This window comes from Thamnophis elegans, chromosome Z (assembly GCF_009769535.1).
Source record: "Thamnophis elegans isolate rThaEle1 chromosome Z, rThaEle1.pri, whole genome shotgun sequence".
Classification (NCBI taxonomy): domain Eukaryota; kingdom Metazoa; phylum Chordata; class Lepidosauria; order Squamata; family Colubridae; genus Thamnophis; species Thamnophis elegans.
This window is the reverse complement of record NC_045558.1, coordinates 133,873,059-133,892,913: the sequence shown is the minus strand read 5'-3', so window position 1 is coordinate 133,892,913 and position 19,855 is coordinate 133,873,059. Positions and strand designations below refer to the sequence as shown.

At 41.6% G+C, this 19,855-nt stretch overlaps 1 protein-coding gene across 1 annotated transcript; it reads right to left on the bottom strand.

Annotated features, from left to right (window-relative positions):
- Positions 1 to 7,265: 7,265 nt before the first annotated feature.
- Positions 7,266 to 19,855, bottom strand: LOC116521859 (vomeronasal type-2 receptor 26-like). The gene is made up of 5 exons (XM_032236508.1): positions 19,718 to 19,855; positions 17,125 to 17,976; positions 9,046 to 9,273; positions 8,259 to 8,385; positions 7,266 to 8,164 (listed from the first exon to the last, which is right to left on the bottom strand). Exons 1-5 carry the CDS (start codon positions 19,853 to 19,855, stop codon positions 7,266 to 7,268), a joined length of 2,244 nt encoding a protein of 747 aa, XP_032092399.1.

Genomic DNA, 19,855 nt, shown 5'->3' with positions numbered 1-19,855 from the left:
TGAAAAATTCATAATCAGACTATTTCCACGAAAGGGCATTTCCTATTACCTTAAATATGACATATTGGTTGATTTTCCTAAATAAACCCAACTAGTTGCATGATGTTGCAGAGAGAGCATGTCTTTCTCCTTCTGTCCTGGCCGCTTTTTACACAGGCACAATTGAGAGCATATTAACAAACTGCATCCCTGTTTGGTTTGGTGGCAGCAGTACCTCAGATAGAAAGCTCCTACAGAGAGTGGTAAAGACAGCGGAGAAGATTATAGGAAGCTCACTTCCTGTTATTCAGCATACACCTTATAAGAACTATGTCCTTATTGCTCAAAGTATTGTTAGAGACCCCACACACCCACTTTATGGTCTGTTTCTCTTGCTCCCCTCTGGGAGGAGGCTTTGAAGTGTTTCTAGGAGGAGTACCAGATTCTGTAACAGCTTTGTTCCCTGTGCTATCGGTCTGGCAAACTCACAAGATTGGATGTTTTTTGTTTTTTTTTACCATTCACATGTATACATCCAAACTAGATTATGTTGTTTCTTTGTCTCATATAAAATATGTGATTCTATGCATAATTTTATATTCATTTAATTATTTTCTCTGTTGTGCAGTGTATGTTGCAAGCGGTGACCTTTTGTATGCAACAAAATTTCATTTTAATGTATACCAATTAGAGTTCATTCTAAGTGATAATAAAGATATTCTAGAGCCTAATCTAAACATGCTATCATGTCACTCCCAATCATTCTTTTCATTAAATGAGCTGTCTCCATTTGCACTTCATATATTTTAGCCTCCAGTCCCCTAATATCTTTGTTGCTCTTCTCTGCTTCCCTTTCAGGAGTCCCAACATCATTTTTATATTGTGGCACCAATGTTTAGCCATGTCAAATATCCCCACCGTCTGTTCAAAGTGATGAATACTCATGCTGCTCTTGTAGTCCTAGCAAGCAAAAAATAATATCTAAGAATCTGAAAGTTGTCTCCTTTTTTTTTTAAAGAGAAAATGCATGCAGACCTCTGGGGAAATATGACAATATCACAATGTATATCTTCTGCACCTCTTACCTGAGGAACTTTGTAGATGCACAGCACAGATGCCATGTGAAGAGAGATATCAGGTCCCCCAATTACGGCAGCCAAAAGTTCTGGGACCCCACACTTGTAGTTAGGGATGAATTTGCCGTGAGTGAAAGGCAGCAGCATTGAAGCAAAGTAAGTCCAGCTTGGACTGAAATGGCTGTTAAAAATATGGAAGCCCAGCGTGAAATTGGGAAGGATCTGGGGATTTTCATTGATCTCTTTTAGAGCGAATGCTAAGGCCAGGACATGCTGGTAATTCTGATAAAATACTCTGTAAAGAATTTAAAAAAAACATTAAGAACAGCCTGTTTCACATCATAGCATTTGCAATCCTTCAATATACAACACGTTTAATGGACTGGGTTTTGGTGTCATATTTTCCCTATTCAGTTAAAGTCCTGGATAATGCAAAGCATATCACTAGTTCATATCTACCCCTACAGGAACTGGAGTTATTTTTAAGGCAAACATTGGTTTGAAATTAGAAGCATTATTTCTGAAAACACGAATGAAGGTCCTGTTTCAAACCTCAGCTTTTAAAAATGTCTTACATTGCAGGACGAAATTGCAGAATTTTGGTACCAGAAATATCAAATGAAAAAATTATCATGGGAAATATATAGCCATTCCCAAATCATAGCAGTAGTTATATCTTCATAAATTAAGCCATTCATATCTCTATGGATATAAGAACTTACATGTGATTTATTATACACATTTTTCAATTTAATTTGGAGTTTCCACATTAGTTAAATATAACTCCACATTAAAAAAAACAGTGTCCAATATCTAAGAGGCTGTCACAAAGAAGAGGAGGCCAACCTATACTCTAAAGCATCTGAAGGCTGAACAAGAAGAAATGGATGGAAATCAAGGAGACAAGCAACTTAGAAATTAAGAACAATTAATCAGTGGAATGACTTGCCTCCAGAAGCTGTGAGTTCCCCATAACTGAAGGCTTTCAAGAAGAGACTGGACTGCCATTTGTCTGGTATAGGGTCTACTCCCTGAAGATCTCCAATAATTTTGTTATCCTGTCCTGTCCTATCCTATCCAAATCTATTCTATCCTATCCTATCCTAGCATGATGCTTCTTTCAGGAGCTTTTCTAATTAGAGGAAAACATTTGAAACATTGTATTATTTAATAGCAAGGTCCAGAACTTGACAATGAATAGATGAGGTACTTACATAAGTCCATCCTGAACTGCCTGAGAAGGATGTTGACTGAAATCAATGGGAATAGAAAATGTAAACATTGCAGAAATAATGCCAGCAATGTTGATTTCTCCAAGCTGATGGTAGGTGTAACGTAAATGAAGAGGATCCTCATAGCCACATTGAAGGCTAGGATCCTTGCACACCACTTGAGGCATTACTATTAAGAGCAACTCCATGAAAACTAACATCTTCCATGAGTGTCTTCTTTCTGTGTACAAATGCCTTTGTCGGCCAGAAGATCTTTGAAGTACATCAGACCAACCTGTCTTCTTGAGATGTTTTTCAGACACAAATAGAGAATGCAACATACTTTCAAATCAACACACAGAGCTCTGTGGGGCTCTGAGCCATGGGATGGAATATCATGGGGACAATAAATAGCATCCTTCAAAGTCAGTTCCTCCATTTTCTATGTAATTCCCCTAGGATTTGGAGGATAGAAACTGACTAATTTGATAATGATAGTGAGACAGTCACATATGTGAATATCTTCAAAATATGTAAGGACCTCCTGAGGCAGGAAGGCTGGAGTTACAAGACAAAAACAAAATCATTGTACCCATAATTGAAGATACATATGTAAATAGTTCTGTTCTATTCTATTCTATTCTATTCTGATTTTCTTTTCTATTCTCAAAGGGAATTAAATAAAACTGCATTTAATTTTTAAATTAAAAATATGGTTTGAGCCCTTACCAAAGCTAAGTTTTTCCTCTTTTCTGTGCCTAGTAAACCAAGATCATCTCTGCTATATGCACAAACTTTTCTCTGTTTTGTCATTCATCTGCTTCCCAAGTCAATCTTTGTAAAGTAGCATCCTACTGTGTTATATGCCAATCTGAAACAGTAGAATCCACGATATGAAAATCAACAAGTGCAAAAAGCATCCACATTTTGGTAGAATGGATGAAAAAAATTATTTGAATGCAATGCCATGCCATGGAGAGTGGAGAGTATTGTAGTATAGTGTAGTAGAGGAAAGACTAGACTGGAATAGAATAGAATAGAATAGAATAGAATAGAATAGAATAGAATAGAATAGAATAGAATAGAATAGAATAGAATAGAATAGAATAGAATAGAATAGAATAGAATAGAATAGAGACTCCATGTGGAGTGGAGTGGAGTGGAGTGGAATAGAGTAGGGTAGGGTAGGGTAGGGTAGGGTAGGGTAGGGTAGAGTAGAGTAGAGTAGAGTAGAGTAGAGTAGAGTAGAGTAGAGTAGAGTAGAGTAGAGTAGTCAGACCTGGAAGCCATATTTTATATTGGGACTTCAGGCCTGTCACATTTTCTGCTGTGGAAAAATGGGAGGGGGCATTATATGGAATATGGAAGATATATACACTAAATAACATTGCTTTCTCAGAAAGTCACGAACAACTTGTCCTGCACCTGGAGTGCTGTGACTAGGATGCAGCTCCAGCTGGGATGGTGCCTGATTGGACCATCTGATGGACATGTGGGTGCTGGGCAGGCACTTGAACTTTCACTTGGGTGGGGAAAACCTGGAAACTTTCACATTCAGGTTTTCCCAGATGTGCCAATATGACATATCTAATAAAATGGAACTTTTAGGAAACTCAAACCTCATAGTCTTCTTTCATTGGGGGTGTTACTTGGAACCCTGTCATTATCCCAAATCTCTTTTTAAACTCAACCAGCTCATCAGAGCTCCGGACTGCTGTCCAGGGTCCTGAGCCCAAGCATCTACCAAAACCTGGGTGATACGAAGACTCAGGAAAGATGGAGGAAGACAAGAAAACCACTGAGGGAGCCACAGGCAATGGTTCAACAATTTATATTGAGACTATCTACTCCCCTTCCCAATCCGTGATGGAAGTGGAAGAAGCTGCAGAGAGGGAGCACCAGCTTGGTGACTGACGCAAAGAGCCAGCACTCAAATGGGGCATGCAGCCAGACCTAACCCTGCAAAGTGAAGCTGTGGGAGTCACACCACTCCAGGAGATCATGTTGGAATCACAAAAAGGTGCATGACAGGCCCCGACCAATGAATGGAGAGTGCCAAAGCAGATGCACTGCAAGCACTCCAGAGAATGGAGATTCCTGCCACTGTCGCGCAGCCAGTCAATGGGCGGTCTCTGGGAGCAGTTTGGCCAACTCAGTGTGAGCAACGCTGCTCACCCCCTTGGTATTGAATAGCCCAGGTGGATGTTGGCACAGCCTACATTCACTTTCCTGGACGAAGACGTTGAAGCGCAACTAGGCGGAGCATCAGCTTCCTTTCACTCAGCACAGAATGGCTCAGTCTACAGCCTCACACTTCAGGCCGGACCAACTGCAGTGATGGTCACTACAGGAATGCAGGTGACCCAACAACCGAGCCTACTGAACTACTGAACTAACCAGGCCAGGAGGTATGAAGGGTTCCCTCACCCGATGCCTTTTCAACCGCTCGAACCTTTCCAGTCACCAGTCATTGATTCGCTATAGATACTGGTCCAGTTGCAGCCACAACTTCAACCCCAGGCCATGATCCTGCAACAGGTTCCAGCCCAACAGCAGAGGCCAGCCCAGCAACCAGCGCAGGCTCAGCAACAAGTCCCAACAGCCGCTCCACCTCCATGGTTCAAAGTGATGTTTGATGGGACTCCAGCGAGGCTAGCCTACTTTCTCAACCAAATCTGGGCTCACATTGATCAGTATTGAGATCAATACCCATACAATGGGGAATTGATCTCCGCTATAACTGACGACATGAATGAAGGAGGAATGGTAGAATGGATAGTAGAACTTCAAGATGAAGAAGCCCCTGATCTGGAAGATGCTGATGAGTTTGTCCAACTGATGCAGTGTCAGTTCAAAGACATGGCCCATTGAGTGGAAGCCGAGTCCCAGAGAAAAGTGCTGAAGCAAGCCAGCCCACCCCTGAACTGAGCATGGTTCATCCGGTCATCACTGCTAGAAATATTGCTGCCTGATTACTAGGAGCCAAGGCCCAGTAGACTTGGATGTAACTATGGACCTAATGAACAAACTCAAAGATCGCCTTGAATCTGATGACTGGTTCAAGGAACATTCTAATGAATGCACTATGAAAGATGTACTGGCATGGGTAGGAGCTAAACTGTATGTTCCGGCTGACCTGAAACCTGTTGTACCCACGATTTGAGAATGGCAAGCCATTTTGAATTTGTAAAGACTTTGCATCTGATTAAGAGGCAATTTTGGTGGCCTTCATTGAAAAAAGACATTGAGTCCTACATAGCCAGTTGTCCCATCTGTGTAGCCGCAAAAAGACCACCCGGGAAGCCCCAGGGTCTCCTCCAAAGTGTTGCATGTCCTGAGGCCCCATGGAAAGAGATATCAATGGACTTTATTGTTGAGTTTCCAAAAAGACAGGGGAATACCTTTATTTGAGTTATCACGGATCTGTTTTCCAAACAGGTTCATTTGGTGCTGTGTTCCAAGATTCCATCAGCGAAGTCATTGACTAAATTGTTTATTTCACATGTATATAGGTTGCATGGAGTGCCTGAATGCATTATTTCGGACAGGAGGTTCCAATTCACCTCCCTCTTTTTGAAAGAGTTCCTGAAATTGATTGGCTCTGCCTAGGGGCTAAGCTCCATCCACCATCTTCAGACGAATAGGGCTTGTGAACAGATTAATTCGGTTTTGGAGCAGTACCTCTGATGTTTCATCAATTATCAACAGGATAATTGGGCTGAACTGTTACCACACGCAGAGGTGGCGTACAATAATTCGGTACACAGCAGTACCAGCATGACCCCTTTTAAAGTTGTGTTTGGTCAGGACTTTGTGCCAATTCCTGAATTGCCTCAGGACAAACCACAAATTTTGTTCTTGTCTGAATGGAGTGATCAACTTCGGCAGTTTTGGCCCATTACCCGCAAAGCGTTAGGTGCGGCACACTATGCTCACAAACAACAAGTGGATAAGAGAAGGGTTAAGCCGAAAGAGTACCAAGTTGGGGATAGAGTGTTTTTGTCCATCAAGTTTCTGCAAACCACCCAAAAGTCAAAGAAATTGGGGCCAAAGTATGTAGGTCTATTCCCCATTGTAAAAAAAAAAAAAGTTGGATCTGCTGAAAAACTTTAGCAGGTTTATCCTGTGTTTCATGTGAACCTGTTAAAACCATAACATACTTCTTCCTTTCGTCCACCTAAACTTTCACCTCCAGTCCTGCTTTTTATTGACGGAGAGCAACATTTTGAAGTGAAAGAAACCTTGGACTCCAGAAAATATAGGGGTTGCATTCAATATTTGATCTCCTGGAAACATTTTCCCACTTCCCAGGCTGAATGGGTTGACAAATCTCATGTTAGAGCTCCCACCCTTTTGCAGAAGTTCTACACCAGTTATCCTGATAAGCCTTGATTTTATAATAGATGTATAGGCTATAATGTTATTTTGTATTGTTTTTCCTCTTTCTTTTCATGCAGGGATGATATCTCTTTCTAAAGGAGGGCCGAATGTAAGCCTCTGTTTTGGTTATTTGCTTACGGCTGTTTTGTTACGCTTGCTTACTATCGGCTGCCATGGGAATGGGGGGGCATGGTATTGTTATAGAAAGTAGTATTGGGGAAGGGAATAATAATGTACTGGAGGAATCTTGTTCTCACCATCTTCTGTGCATCCTGGTGGCTGATGTTTGGACTTGGTCAAGGACAACCATCTCACATACCAACTTGATGAGGCTGTTTGAAGATGCACTCCACATGACACCTTAGGGAGTTGAAGATTGGACACTGGGTTGGGGAAATGGCAGGAGGAGGCTGGGTAAATGTTTGATATATGTTTCTACCTTTCTGGCTCAGATCTTGCTTTCCTTTTAGCTGCTTTCACTTCATATCTAATAAAACTATTTTATCTCTATTAACATGGAATTGAGCTTTTTCTTTCTTGGATATTGAAGGAGGCATGCCTGACAGTGCCAGTGTGGAAGATCTGCAACATCTACATATCAGGCAAATGGAGATATTCGTTAAAACTTTCTCTTCATGAGCTGATGTTTATTGTTCAGTTCAGGTCTCATCACAATGATAAAACACTTGGGAAGGAAGATGCACACCAATAAGCCAGCACTGGAGGAGATAATGGAGAAGATCTCCACAGCCAATGTATATTTTCCCCTTGTGCTTAGATAGGTTGGGATAAAACACAGCCAAACACTGCAGAAGACCAACATGCTGAAGGTGATGAATTTGGCTTCATTGAAACTGTCTGGTAACTTCCTAGCTAGGAAAGCAGCAGAGAAACTAACCAGAGCAAGGAAACCCATAAACCCCAAAACACAGTAGAACATGACGGAGTCTTCATTGCACTCCAGGATGAGTTCTTCAGATATCGAGTGTGCATCAAAATATGGGTATGGTGGGGACTTTATCAGCCACACAGCACAAATACACATTTGAGCAAGGGAGCAGGATAGAAGAATGAAACTGACCATTCTTCCCCCCACCCATTTCCTCAATCTGGAACCAGGTTTGGTGGCCATGAATGCTAGAACCACAACAAACGTTTTGGCCAAGACACTAGAAACTGCCACTGAAAAGATGAGTCCAAATGCTGGCTGTCGAAGGAGACACACAATTGTATTGGGCCTCCCAACAAATAGAAAGACACAAAGGAAAGAGAGAAGGAGGGAAACTAAGAGAATGTAGGTGAGATTCCGGTTGTTGGCTTTGACAATGGGAGTCTCTTTGTGTTTCATGAAGATTGTGATGACCAAAGTTGTCATGAAGGAAAAACAAAGGGAAAGAACGGTCAGACTGATCCCCAAGGGTTCTTCATAGGACAAGAAAGTGACCCGCTTTGGAATACACAAATTTTTGCCAGGGTTTGGATATAGATCTTCTGGACATGGAGAGCAGTCATCCACATCTGAAAAAGGACACATGGATTGGAATTGATAGAGTGGATTATAGACAGTGTTGTAATTCATGGTTTAATCCCATTAGATTTGGAAATTTCTTACACTTCTCCTTTGATATTTTCCCCTCTGGACACAGACGGCAACCATAGCAGCAAAACGTCTCCCCTTCTATCTTTTCCTTGCTGTATCCTGTTTCACAGGGATCATTGCACAGAGATAAAGGCAATGCCTGTCAGTGGATGAAGGAGAATATTTTAAGATACAGAAGAAAAAGGAAGTTTAGAGAGATATTGTTACTGTGGAATCAAATGCATAAAAATGGATTGATAAGGAGAAGTAATGTGATTACATCATTTTGTGATCTAATTGATCTGAAATAATCATTCAAATATCATTTTGGGGGTAGTGAAAGATTTTTTTCTCAATTTCTTAATTTTGTAGTCACCAGAGTGATTAAATTTAATAGAGTGGATTGTAGCTTTCACTTCAAAACCATGCATTGCTAACACAGGGCCAAAGTAATGAGTACAATATCCTATGCCAGGGATGTCAAATTCGATTGAGGATTGCATCAGAGTTGTGTTTACCTGAGGGGGGGCATGTCCAGATGAGCATGGCCAAAGTTGCTGTAGCCAGATTCATTTCACTCGTGTCTGGGGAACCTGTGGTGGTCTGCGTGCCCCCCCCCCAGGTTCTGTTTTAGGCTTGGACAGCCTCCTAAAGTGCTCTGCCAGTGAAAATGGGTGTGGCCACCTTGAGCTCCTTATTCGCTGGCAGAGGAACTGCAGGCTGGTCTTCCACTGTTTCAAGGGTGGGACAGAACTTTCATCAATAAATATATTTTTATGCTACATAACTGAGACAGACCAATCTACATAAGACAGCTAACCTGATTAAAGCCTATTGGCCATGTGATGGAATCTACAGAAATATTGAAGAACTTGTCTGCTGGAGCTATGGGATCGATCATCCCAACTTTGATCCTTTGAAAGGATTGATTTGGAAATGTGACCCAATTGATAATATCATATCCACCAATGAATTCTCCTTTTTCATCAAAAGAGATCTTCTCACCAACACTGTTGTTGAATCTGACACTTCTCAGAAAAGAATGAACCTGTAAAACAGGGACAGCCAGTGAGGGAGAAAAAGAGGAAAGAAGAGGGGAGAAACAATGTATATGTTCAAAATATATGCATGGATGTTTTGATAAAGAAAATATAAAAACTTTTATTTTAGCTGTAGAATCAAACAAATAACATAACCATCATTCCAACGCAGAGGTAAAATATCACATTACTGAAATAAAATTCATATAAAATTGCAAAATTTTAAAATAAACTCTGTAGTTTAATTGGTAAACCTCTTAAAACAAATGATTTCTGATAAATATATGCAAAATAATAAGACGTATATAAGCAGTGGTGGGATTCAAATAATTTAACAACGGGTTCTCTTCCCTAATAATTTCTTCCAACAACTAGTTCACCAAACTGCTCAGAAAGTAGAGAAGGGAACAAGGGGATCAACTATATTGGACTTCATTCTCACTAAGAGAGATGAAATGATAGAATGTGTTGAAGCTGCAGGAACCTTGGGGGCAAGTGATCATGCAATATTGGAATTTAACATTTTGCGGACACAAGTAGTAGAACAAAGTCAAAGTGGAATCTTGGACTTTTAAGAGACCTAATTTCAATAAATTTATAGATAGTTTGGGAAGGATTCCATGGATGGGAATCCTCAAGTGGAAAACAACTGAAGAAGCATGGAAAATTTTGAAAAGTGAAATTATAAAAGCCCAGTCTTGTGCAATACCAATGAAGAAGAAAAATAACAGCTCCCATAAGAAACCAGCATGGCTGCATAAAGAACTCTCTGACAAATTGAAAGACGAAAAGGACAAGTATAAAAAGATGAAAGAGAGGCCCATAACTAAGGTAGAATATTAGCAAATAGCCTGAGCCTTTAAAGATGAAATGTGGAAAGCTAAGGCTCACAAAGGAGAAAGGCTTGCTACAAAAGTAAAAAATAATAATAATAAAAAAAAGCTTCTTCCAACATGTTAAAAACAAGAAAAAGATCAAGGAACCAATTGGTCCATTGCTGGGAGAAAGTGGCAAGAAGGTGAAAAGCAACAGGGAGAAAGCAGAACTATTTCATAGCTCATTTTTTTCATCTGTCTTTACACAAATGAGAAAAACAGTCCAATCTATCAAAACAGCACCACAAAAAACACATTAGGAACACAAGTTAAAATAGGGAAGAAAATGGTAAATGAACACCTGTCTCCCTAGACGAATTCAAATCACCAGGACCAAATGGATTACATCCCAAGGTTCTGAAGGAACTGGTAGATGAGATCTCACAATGCGAACTATATCTTTCAAAGATTCTGGAGCACTGGGGAACTGCCAGAGGACTGGAAAAGAGCTGATATAGTTTCCATTTTCAAAAAAAGGAAAACAAATAGATCCAGGAAACCTCAGACCTATCAGCCTGACCTCAAAACCAGGGAACATTCTGGAAGAGATAATCAAGTAATGAATCAACAAACGGCTAGATGCCAATAAAGTAATAACCAAAAGCCAACATGGGTTTGTCAAAAACAGATCATGCCAGACTAATGTTATTGCATTCTTCGACAAAGTGACAAAATTAGTGGACCAGAGGAATGCTGTTGATATCATTTACTTGGATTTTAGTAAAGCATTTGATAAAGTAGACATAACCTACTACTAGATAAAGTAGAAAAATGTGGGTTAGACAGCATGGTGACCAATCGCCCTCAACATGTAGTCTTCAATGGAACTGCCTCTATATGGAGGGAAGTATGCAGTAGAGTACCCCAAGGCTCTGTTTTAGGACCAGTATCTTCAACATCTTCATCAATGATTTGGACGAGGGGATAGATGGGGAACTCTTCAAATTTTCAGATGACACCAAGCTGACAGGAATAGCCAACACTCCAGAAAAAAGGCTTACGATACATAAACATCTTGACAGACTTGAACATTGGGCACTATCTAACAAAATGAAATTCAATGGTGAAAAGAGTAAAGTTCTACATTTAGGCAAGAAAAACAAAATCCACAGGTACAGTATAGGCAGTACCTTGCTCAATAGTAGTAATTGTGAGAGGGTTCGGTTCTCCCAAAGTGGTGCAAACTGGCTGAATCCCACCACTGCTAAGGCTATAAAAGTTTAATACTACGGTATTCTTACTTGGAAAAAAACTTATACTTGCTGTAGCTATACTAAAGTGTTCTGACCCCTAGTGAATACATTGACTCCTGCAACAGACGTGTGCACAATCTGTCCTTTTATAGCATTGAGAGGAGCCTAATTACCACCAGCTGAGTGCAATTATCTCCTGTAACTCCGTAACTGTTCCTTACGCCTATTAGCTCTCCGTTGCCTGGAATCCAGGAACACCTCCCTTGTCTCCTCCCCACTGCTCCAATGCATGATGTCTGGATCACACTCCCTTGTCTCCTCCCCACTGGTCCAAGGCTCAGGCGCCTCCTGGTGTCCAACCAGCATCTCTACGCCTTGCTCGGAGTTGGAACCCTGTCCAGGGTCCTCCACATCCTCCAGAGCCGACTCATAGGGACCCTTGCTGTCGGAGTCTGGTGGCAGCTCCAACGGTGCCTGCTGGGCCACAACACTAAAGTTAGATTTTAATTATTGCAGCTGTGATCCAACAACCTAAAAGCAATGTACTAACAAAATAAAACAAAAATGTGACTGAAAGGTCTATATTTATGGATCTATGTACACACACACAGACACACACACACATACAGAGACCTTTCCAGGAACATTATGTTTTATGATTAAAAGTATGATCATATTTTCAACAATAAAAAAACTGGGTCATAATAAATGTGAACATTCCAAACAAAGTATCTAGAAAAAAACACAACTTCAGCATATCATGTAGAAGGAGTAGAACTCTTCTTCATTTAATTTATAGATGTCAAAGTGATCAAATGTAGTAAGTATTTTGTTAGATAGGGCCCAGTGCTCCAATCTTTCAAGATCCATCTGATTCTTGAGTCTATCATCTAGGCTGTTGGTTAATCCTTCTGGTTCAGCATCATCTGAAAATTTGATAAATTCCCCTTCCATTCCCTCATCTAAGTCATTTATGAAAATATTGAAGAGTACTGGGCTTAGGACAGAACCTTGTGGTACCCTACTGCTTACTACCCTCCATGTAGATGTAGTACCATTAAGGACTACTTGTTGAGTACGGTTTGTCAGCCAGTTACAAATCCATCTGATGGTGAAGCTATCTATCTCACTTTTTCCTAGCTTACCAAGAAGTAGGTTGTGGTCTACTTTGTCAAATACCTTGCTGAAGTCTACGTATATTATGTCCACAGTATTTTGCTGGCCTACTAATTTAGTCACTATGTTGAAGAATGCAATAAGATATTTGAGATTTGAGATTTTCCTTTATTTGTATGCCGCCCTTTTCCCTGGCGGGACTCAGGGCGGCTCACAATTCAAAAGGGGGGGAGACAAACAGCAGACAATGCAACATGTTAAAAAAAAGAGCACAACAGTCACACAGTTCAGGTGGGGCTACAATCTTAACCCCAGGCCAGCCGGGACAGCCAGATCTTTAAAGTGGCGCGGAAGGACTGGAGGGTGGTGAGGGTCCGAATCTCCACGGGGAGTTCGTTCCAAAGGGTCGGAGCAGCCACCGAGAAGGCTCTCCTCCGGGTAGTTGCCAGTCTGCACTGGCTGGAAGATGGAATTCGGAGGAGGCCTAATCGATGCGATCGTATCTGTCTGGTGGAGGTAATTGGCAGTAGGCGGTCTCTCAAGTACCCAGGCCCACTACCATGAAGGGCTTTATAGGTGATAAGTAGCACCTTGAAGCGCACCCAGAGATCAACAGGTAGCCAGTGCAGCTTGCGGAGGATAGGTGTTACGTGGGTGAAGAGAGGTGCACCCACAATCGCTCGCACGGCCGCATTCTGGACTAGCTGAAGTCGCCGAATGCTCTTCAAGGGCAGCCCCATGTAGAGCACATTGCAGTATTCCAGCCTAGAGGTCACAAGGGCACGAGTGACTGTTGTGAGGGCCTCCCGGTTCAGGTAGGGACGTAACTGGCATACCAGGCGAACCTGGGCAAATGCCCCCCTGGTCACAGCTGACAAATGATGTTCGAAGGTCAGCTGTGGGTCCAGGAGGACTCCCAAGTTGCGAACCCTGTCTAAAATTGGTTTGGAATTATCTGTTTTTAACAAATCCATTTTGACTTCTAGTTATTACTTTACTCCATTCTAGATGTTGGCAGATCTGGGTTTTTTTATTATATTTTCCAGTATCTTTCCAGGTATTGATGATAGACTGATTGGTCTGTACTTTCCTGGGTTTCTTTTTCCCCCTCCTTTTTTGAAGATGGGAACTCAGCTCTTTTCCAATCCTCTGGTAGTTCCCTGGTGCTCCAGATATGGTACATCTGAGGTGACATCTTCCAACTCCTTTAGAACTCTGGGATGTAATCCATCAGGTCCCGGCTGATTGTTTCATTGATTTTTTTCTTGTTATTTACATGTTGGGAGAAACTTTTTAAAAATTATCTTTGACTTTTGTTGCAAGTCTTTCTTCATTCTTAACCTTTGCTTTCCTGACTTCATCTTTGCAGATTCTGGCTATCTGCTGATATTCTTCCTTAATTATGTGTCCTTCTTTTCATCTTTGTACTTTTCTTTTTTGTCTTTCAATTTGTCAGAGAGATCTTTTTGCAGCCGTGCTGGTTTCTTCTCAGATTACTTGTTTTTCTTTTTCAGCAGTATTGGGTTGGACTGGGCTTTTATGACCATATTTTTCAGAGTTTCCCAAGCTTCTTAAGTTGTTCCCTCTTAAGGATTTTTATCCAAGGAATCTTTCCCAACTTCTCTCTGAGCTTGTGAATTAATACTGTTACCAAGACATTTTTGGGCTTGATAGGCAATTAATTGCATGGACAAAAACACATTCTAAGTATTTTAATTTGTAAATTCAATGCTATATCTCACTCTTCTGACCCGGCTTCCAAACAAAACTAGCCGTCTGTATTTAACTAAACCTTCCGTTTATTAGGAGCACCAGCAGGCTTAGCAAAGACTCTCTCACACATACAGACACACACAGCAGATGAATGAACTCTCTAAGTCCTGTGGAAAGGGATGCTCGCTCCCTTTCCTCCTGAATGGCCCCAACACACCAGAGTCAGTCAGTCACTCAGTCAGTCAGTCAGTCTCTCTCTCTCTCCCCCCCTCTCTCTCTCTCTCTCTCTCTCTCTCCCTCCCTCCCTCCCTCCCTCCCTCCCTCCCTTTCCCCACAGTTGCAAAGGAAGTCCTGGAAGGTGTGGTCGCTTTTTTCCAGCAGCAGACACACAAACACACATAGAAATTCAGAACGCGCTGTAGATTCCAAGAAGAATTCTGATAGGTTCCAGACAGGATTCAGAAGTTCAGGCTATTATATTATATTTTCCAGTATCTTTCCAGGTATCGACGTTAGACTGATTGGTCTGTACTTTCCTGGGTCTCTTCCCCCCCCTCCTTTTTTGAAGATGGGAACCACATCGGCTCTTTTCCAATCCTCTGGTAGTTCCCTGGTGCTCCAGATATGGTACATCTGAGGTGACATCTTCCAACTCCTTTAGAACTCTGGGATGTAATGCATCAGGTCCCAGTGATTTGTATTCATCAAGATCAGACAGGTGTTCTCTTACCATATTTTTGCTTATCTTAAATTTTATTTCTAGTCTGTCTTCTACATATATGTTTTGATAGGTAGTTTGTTTTTGCGTGAAAACCAATGCAAAGAATGAGTTATGCAGCTTTGCTTTCTCTCTGCTGCTTGTTACTTCTTTGCCATCTTCCCTCTTTAGTGGCTGATTGTTTCATTGATTTTTTTTTCTTGTTATTTATATGTTGGAAGAAACTTTTTTTAAATTATCTTTGATTTTTGTTGCAAGTCTTTCTTCCCTCTTGACCTTTGCTTTCCTTACTTCATCTTTGCAAATTCTGGCTATCTGCTAATATTCTCCCTTAATTATGTGTCCTTCTTTCCATCTTTGTACTTTTCCTTTTTGTCTTTCAATTTGTCAGGGAGATATTTTTGCAGCCGTGCTGGTTTCCTCTCAGATTACTTGTTTTTCTTTTTCAGCAGTATTGGGTTGGACTGGGCTTTTATGACCATATTTTTCAGAGTTTCCCAAGCTTCTTGTTGTTCCCTCTTAAGGATTTTTATCCAAGAAATCTTTCTCAAGTTCTCTCTGAGCTTGTTAATTAATACTGTTACCAAGACGTTTTTGGGCTTGATAGGCAATTAATTGCATGGACAAAAACACATTCTAAGTATTTTAATTTGTAAATGCAATGCTATATCTTACTCTTCTAACCCGGCTACCAAACAAAACAACCCCTCTGTATTTAACTAATCCTTCCCTTTATTAGGAGCACCAGCAGGCGTAGCAAAGAGTCTCTCTCACACACACACACACACACACACACACACACACACAGACAGCAAACGAACAAAGTCTCTAAGTCCTTGCTCCCTTTCCTCCTGAAATAGCCCCAACACACCAGGAGTCAGTCAGTCAGTCAGTCAGTCTCTCTCTCTCTCTCTCTCTCTCTCTCTCTCTCTCTCTCTCTCTCTCTCCCTCCCTCCCTCCCTCCCTCTCCCCACAGTTGCAAAGGAAGTCCTGGAAGTTGTGCTCACTTTTTTCCAGCAGCAGACACACAAATACACACACAAATTCAGAAGGCACTGCAGATTCCAAGAAGAATTCTGATAAATTCCAGACAGGATTCAGAAGTTCAGGCTATCAGTGGCTGACCAACAGGGCGTTGAATAGTTGTCTGCCACACCTATTTGTTATTGCCCCCTTCTTTTCATCCCCAGAGCTAGGGTGGGGCTTAGCTAGCAATGGGGGCTATTCTGTTCCAAGGACTGGCCCATAGATTCCTGCTGCTCTCCTCTTCTCTGCCTTCTGTGCATCTGAACATCTGGCACTGGAACCAGTATTGGACTTGGGTACTTGAGAGACCGCCTGCTGCCAATTACCCCCCAAAGACCCATTAGATCGCACAGGGCCGGCCTCCTCTGGGTTCCATCCACCAGCCAATGCCATCTGGCTACGACCCGGGGGAGGGCCTTCTCTGTTGCAGCTCCGGCCCTTTGGAATGAACTCCCCATGGAGATTCGGACCCTCACCTCTTTCCCTGCTTTCCGAAAAGCCGTTAAAACCTGGCTGTGTCGGCAGGCCTGGGGTTGATGAGCTCCCCTCCCCTCTCAACAGGTGTGGTTGTTGGTCATTTTAATATGTTTATTTTGTACTTGTATGTTTCCCCTTCCCGTTTAAGTTGTTCGCCACCCTGAGTCCCTTTTAGGGAATAGGGCAGCATATAAATAAAATAAAACTTAAACTTAAACTCTTCTTCCCCATCAGTCACCTCTGGGGGCTGTTGATTCTCCCTCTGAGGGCTGATGGATGGCCCAGGCTCAGTCTCTATTCTCCATCTCTGACAGCTCCATTCCCTCTTCCCTAAGAGCTGAGGTGGCGCAGAGGTTAGAGTGCTGTACTGCAGCCACTTCAGCTGACTGTTATCTGCAGTTCGGCTGTTCAAATCTCACCGGCTCAGGGTTGACTCAGTCTTCCATCCTTCTGAGATGGGTGAAATGAGGACCCACACTGTAGGGGCAATATGCTGACTCTGTAAACCGCTTAGAGAGGGCTGAAAGCCCTCTGAAGCGGTGTATAAGTCTAACTGCTATTGCTATTGCTATCTTCCCCCTGAGATTGCCTTGATGCCTCTCACGCCTCCTCCTCATCTGATTCAACTGCAGGAGGGGCCAGTGGCAGACAGCCCACAACACTCACTTTAAGATCTAATTTCAAACCACCTAAAGAATATTGCAGACTGATCTTGAAACTACAGCTATGGTAGTTTCTTACCTGCCACCACATTTGATTGTGAAACGGTTTCCTTCCTTTTTTCACTCTTGTTGCGTCCCTGGATTTGGATAAATACAGAGATTGTAAAGCGTGTGCCACAGCATAGACTGCATTGTAAATATTGTAACTCTGGCCACTGATGCGTATTTCAAACACAGATGTAGGAAGGGACCCAAGCTTCTCCTGTCCGGTACAAGTTGCCTCGGATGTCTCTGTTTTTGAACTAGAGAAGAAACAGTCAAATGCCTGTTCCCAGAAATCTTTTCGAAAATGATCGTGATGGTCATTGTTTGGACTTAAATTGTGAAGAAATTCCTGGAAATCCTGGACCTCTTTTGTGTGAACTGCAAAGGACAAAGCCCCATGTAGGAAATGGATGTCCCAAGTTTTATGCATTGACATTGAAATATACTCTGTCTGAGCATTTATAAGCCAGATCTTTGGCTTCTTTGGTATGTCTTCCACTTTTGATAACTGGAGGAAAGTTCTCAGAATTGATATGGTCTGAATTTTACCATATACGATTATCACATTGGCTTTGCTCTTCATGAGAACATGGTATATCAGTTCTCCTTCCTCCATAGCATCAGTAAAATCACTGTAAAAATCTATGTTTGGTAACTCTTCTATAAATTCACTGCAGATGCCATACTCAGAAAAGATAGGGACCACATCCTGGACAAATTTCTCTGCTTTCTCGTCCTTGGCTACAAGAATCCCAACCCAAATCCATCTGAAATACTTCAATAGGTCCATGAGGCCCTTAAGTTCATGGGATTCATCTGGAAACATTTGCTGGACGAAAATTGCTTGAGTCTCTTTCTCCATGTCTGCAGCAGAGCCATAGGTCAACTAAAGGAAGATAAACATATGCAAATGGAAAGATGTAAGTGAACCAGAGATGGTATGCAATTGGTTGGACTGGTTCCCCCAAACCAGTAGCAGAAATCATGGGTGTCCCCACCCCGGCTCTACAGCATCCCATTTAGACCCTTTTTTCGCCAAAAGCACATGCGTGCACACTCGCATTTGTGAACTGGTAGGGAAGATAAGTGAACCTCTGAAAATGTGTACATTCATTTGGGTCTCTTGGTGGCCTTGAGCTTATCTAATGAAACATCATGCAACTAGTTGGATTTATTTAGGAAAATCAACCAAGATGTCATATTTAAGGTAATAGGAAATGCACTTTTGTGGAAATAGTCTGATTATGAATTTTTCAAATTCGAACCTCATTTCAGTATCCAGAATTGGTGAATAAGACCTTGGAGGTCTTCTAGTCCAACCCCCTGCACAAGCAGGAAACCCTGTACCATTTCAGATACAAATGGTTGTGTAATCTCTTCTTAAAAACCTCCAACACTGGAGCACCTCTGGAAGCAAGCTTTTCCACTGGTTAATTGTGCTGACTGAAAGGGACATTTCTCCTTAGTTCTAGGTTGGTTTTCTCTTTGATTAGTTTCCATCCATTCCTTCTTGTCCTGCTTTGGAGAGTAGGTAAGACTCATCTTCTCTATTGCATCCCCTTAGATATTGAAAGAAGGTAACTAACAATCTGAATATATTGGTGCAGATAACTAATAATCTGAATTGGTTCTCCACACGTCATCTTTAGTGACGAATAGAAACCAGATTACGAATTTCCTGCCTTGGAGGAGAAGAGCACGTCTTTCTCCTTCTGTCCTGGCCACTTTTTACAGAGGCACAATTGAGAGCATTTCAACAAACTGCATCCCTGTTTGGTTTGGTGGCAGCAGTACCTCAGATAGAAAGCCCCTACAGAGATTGATAAAGACAGTGGAGAAGATTATAGGAAGCTCACTTCCTGTTATTTAGCATACTCCTTATAAGAACTATGTGCTTATTCCTTAAAGTATTGTTAGAGACCCCACACACTCACTTTATGGTCTGTTTCTCTTGCTCCACTCTGGGAGGAGGCTTTGAAGTGTTTCTAGGAGGAGTACTAGATTCTGCAACAGCTTTGTTCCCTGTGCTATCTGTCTGGCAAACTCGCAAGATTGGGTGGTTTTTTTTGCCATTTACATGTATACATCCAAACTAGATTGCGTTGTTTCCTTGTGTCATATAATATATGTGATTCTATGCATAATTTTATATTCATTTAATTATTTTGTCTGCTTGTGTAGTGTATATTGACCCTTTGTACGCAACAAAATTTCATTTTAATGTATACCAATTAGTGTTCATTCAGTGATAATAAAGATTTTCTAGAGCCTAATCTAAACATGCTATCATGTCACTCCCAATCATTCTTTTCATTAAATGAGCTGTCTCCATTTGCACTTCATATGTTTTAGCCTCCAGTCCCCTAATATCTTTGTTGCTCTTCTCTGCTTCCCTTTCAGGAGTCCCAACATCATTTTTATATTGTGGCACCGATGTTTAGCCATGTCAAATATCCCCACCGTCTGTTCAAAGTGATGAATACTCATGTTGCTCTTGTAGTCCTAGCAAGCAAAAAAATAATATCTAAGAATCTGAAAGTTGTCTCCTTTTTTTTTAAAGAGAAAATGCATGCAGACTTCTGGGGAAATATAACAATATAACAATGTATATCTTCTGCACCTCTTACCTGAGGAACTTTGTAGATGCACAGCACAGCTGCCATGTGAAGAGAGATATCAGGTCCCCCAATAACGGCGGCCAAAAGTTTTGGGACCCCACACTTGTAGTTAGGGATGAGTTTCCCGTGAGTGAAAGGCAACAGCAT

Coding starts and splice junctions, on each gene's coding strand:
- LOC116521859 (XM_032236508.1), bottom strand. CDS start 19,855: ATGCTGTTGCCTTTCACTCACGGGAAACTCATCCCTAACTACAAGTGT. Junction 17,977..19,717: donor GCATCTACAAAGTTCCTCAG/GTAAGAGGTGCA, acceptor ATCTTCCTTTAG/TTGACCTATGGCTCTGCTGC. Junction 9,274..17,124: donor ACAATCAAATGTGGTGGCAG/GTAAGAAACTAC, acceptor CCTGTTTTACAG/GTTCATTCTTTTCTGAGAAG.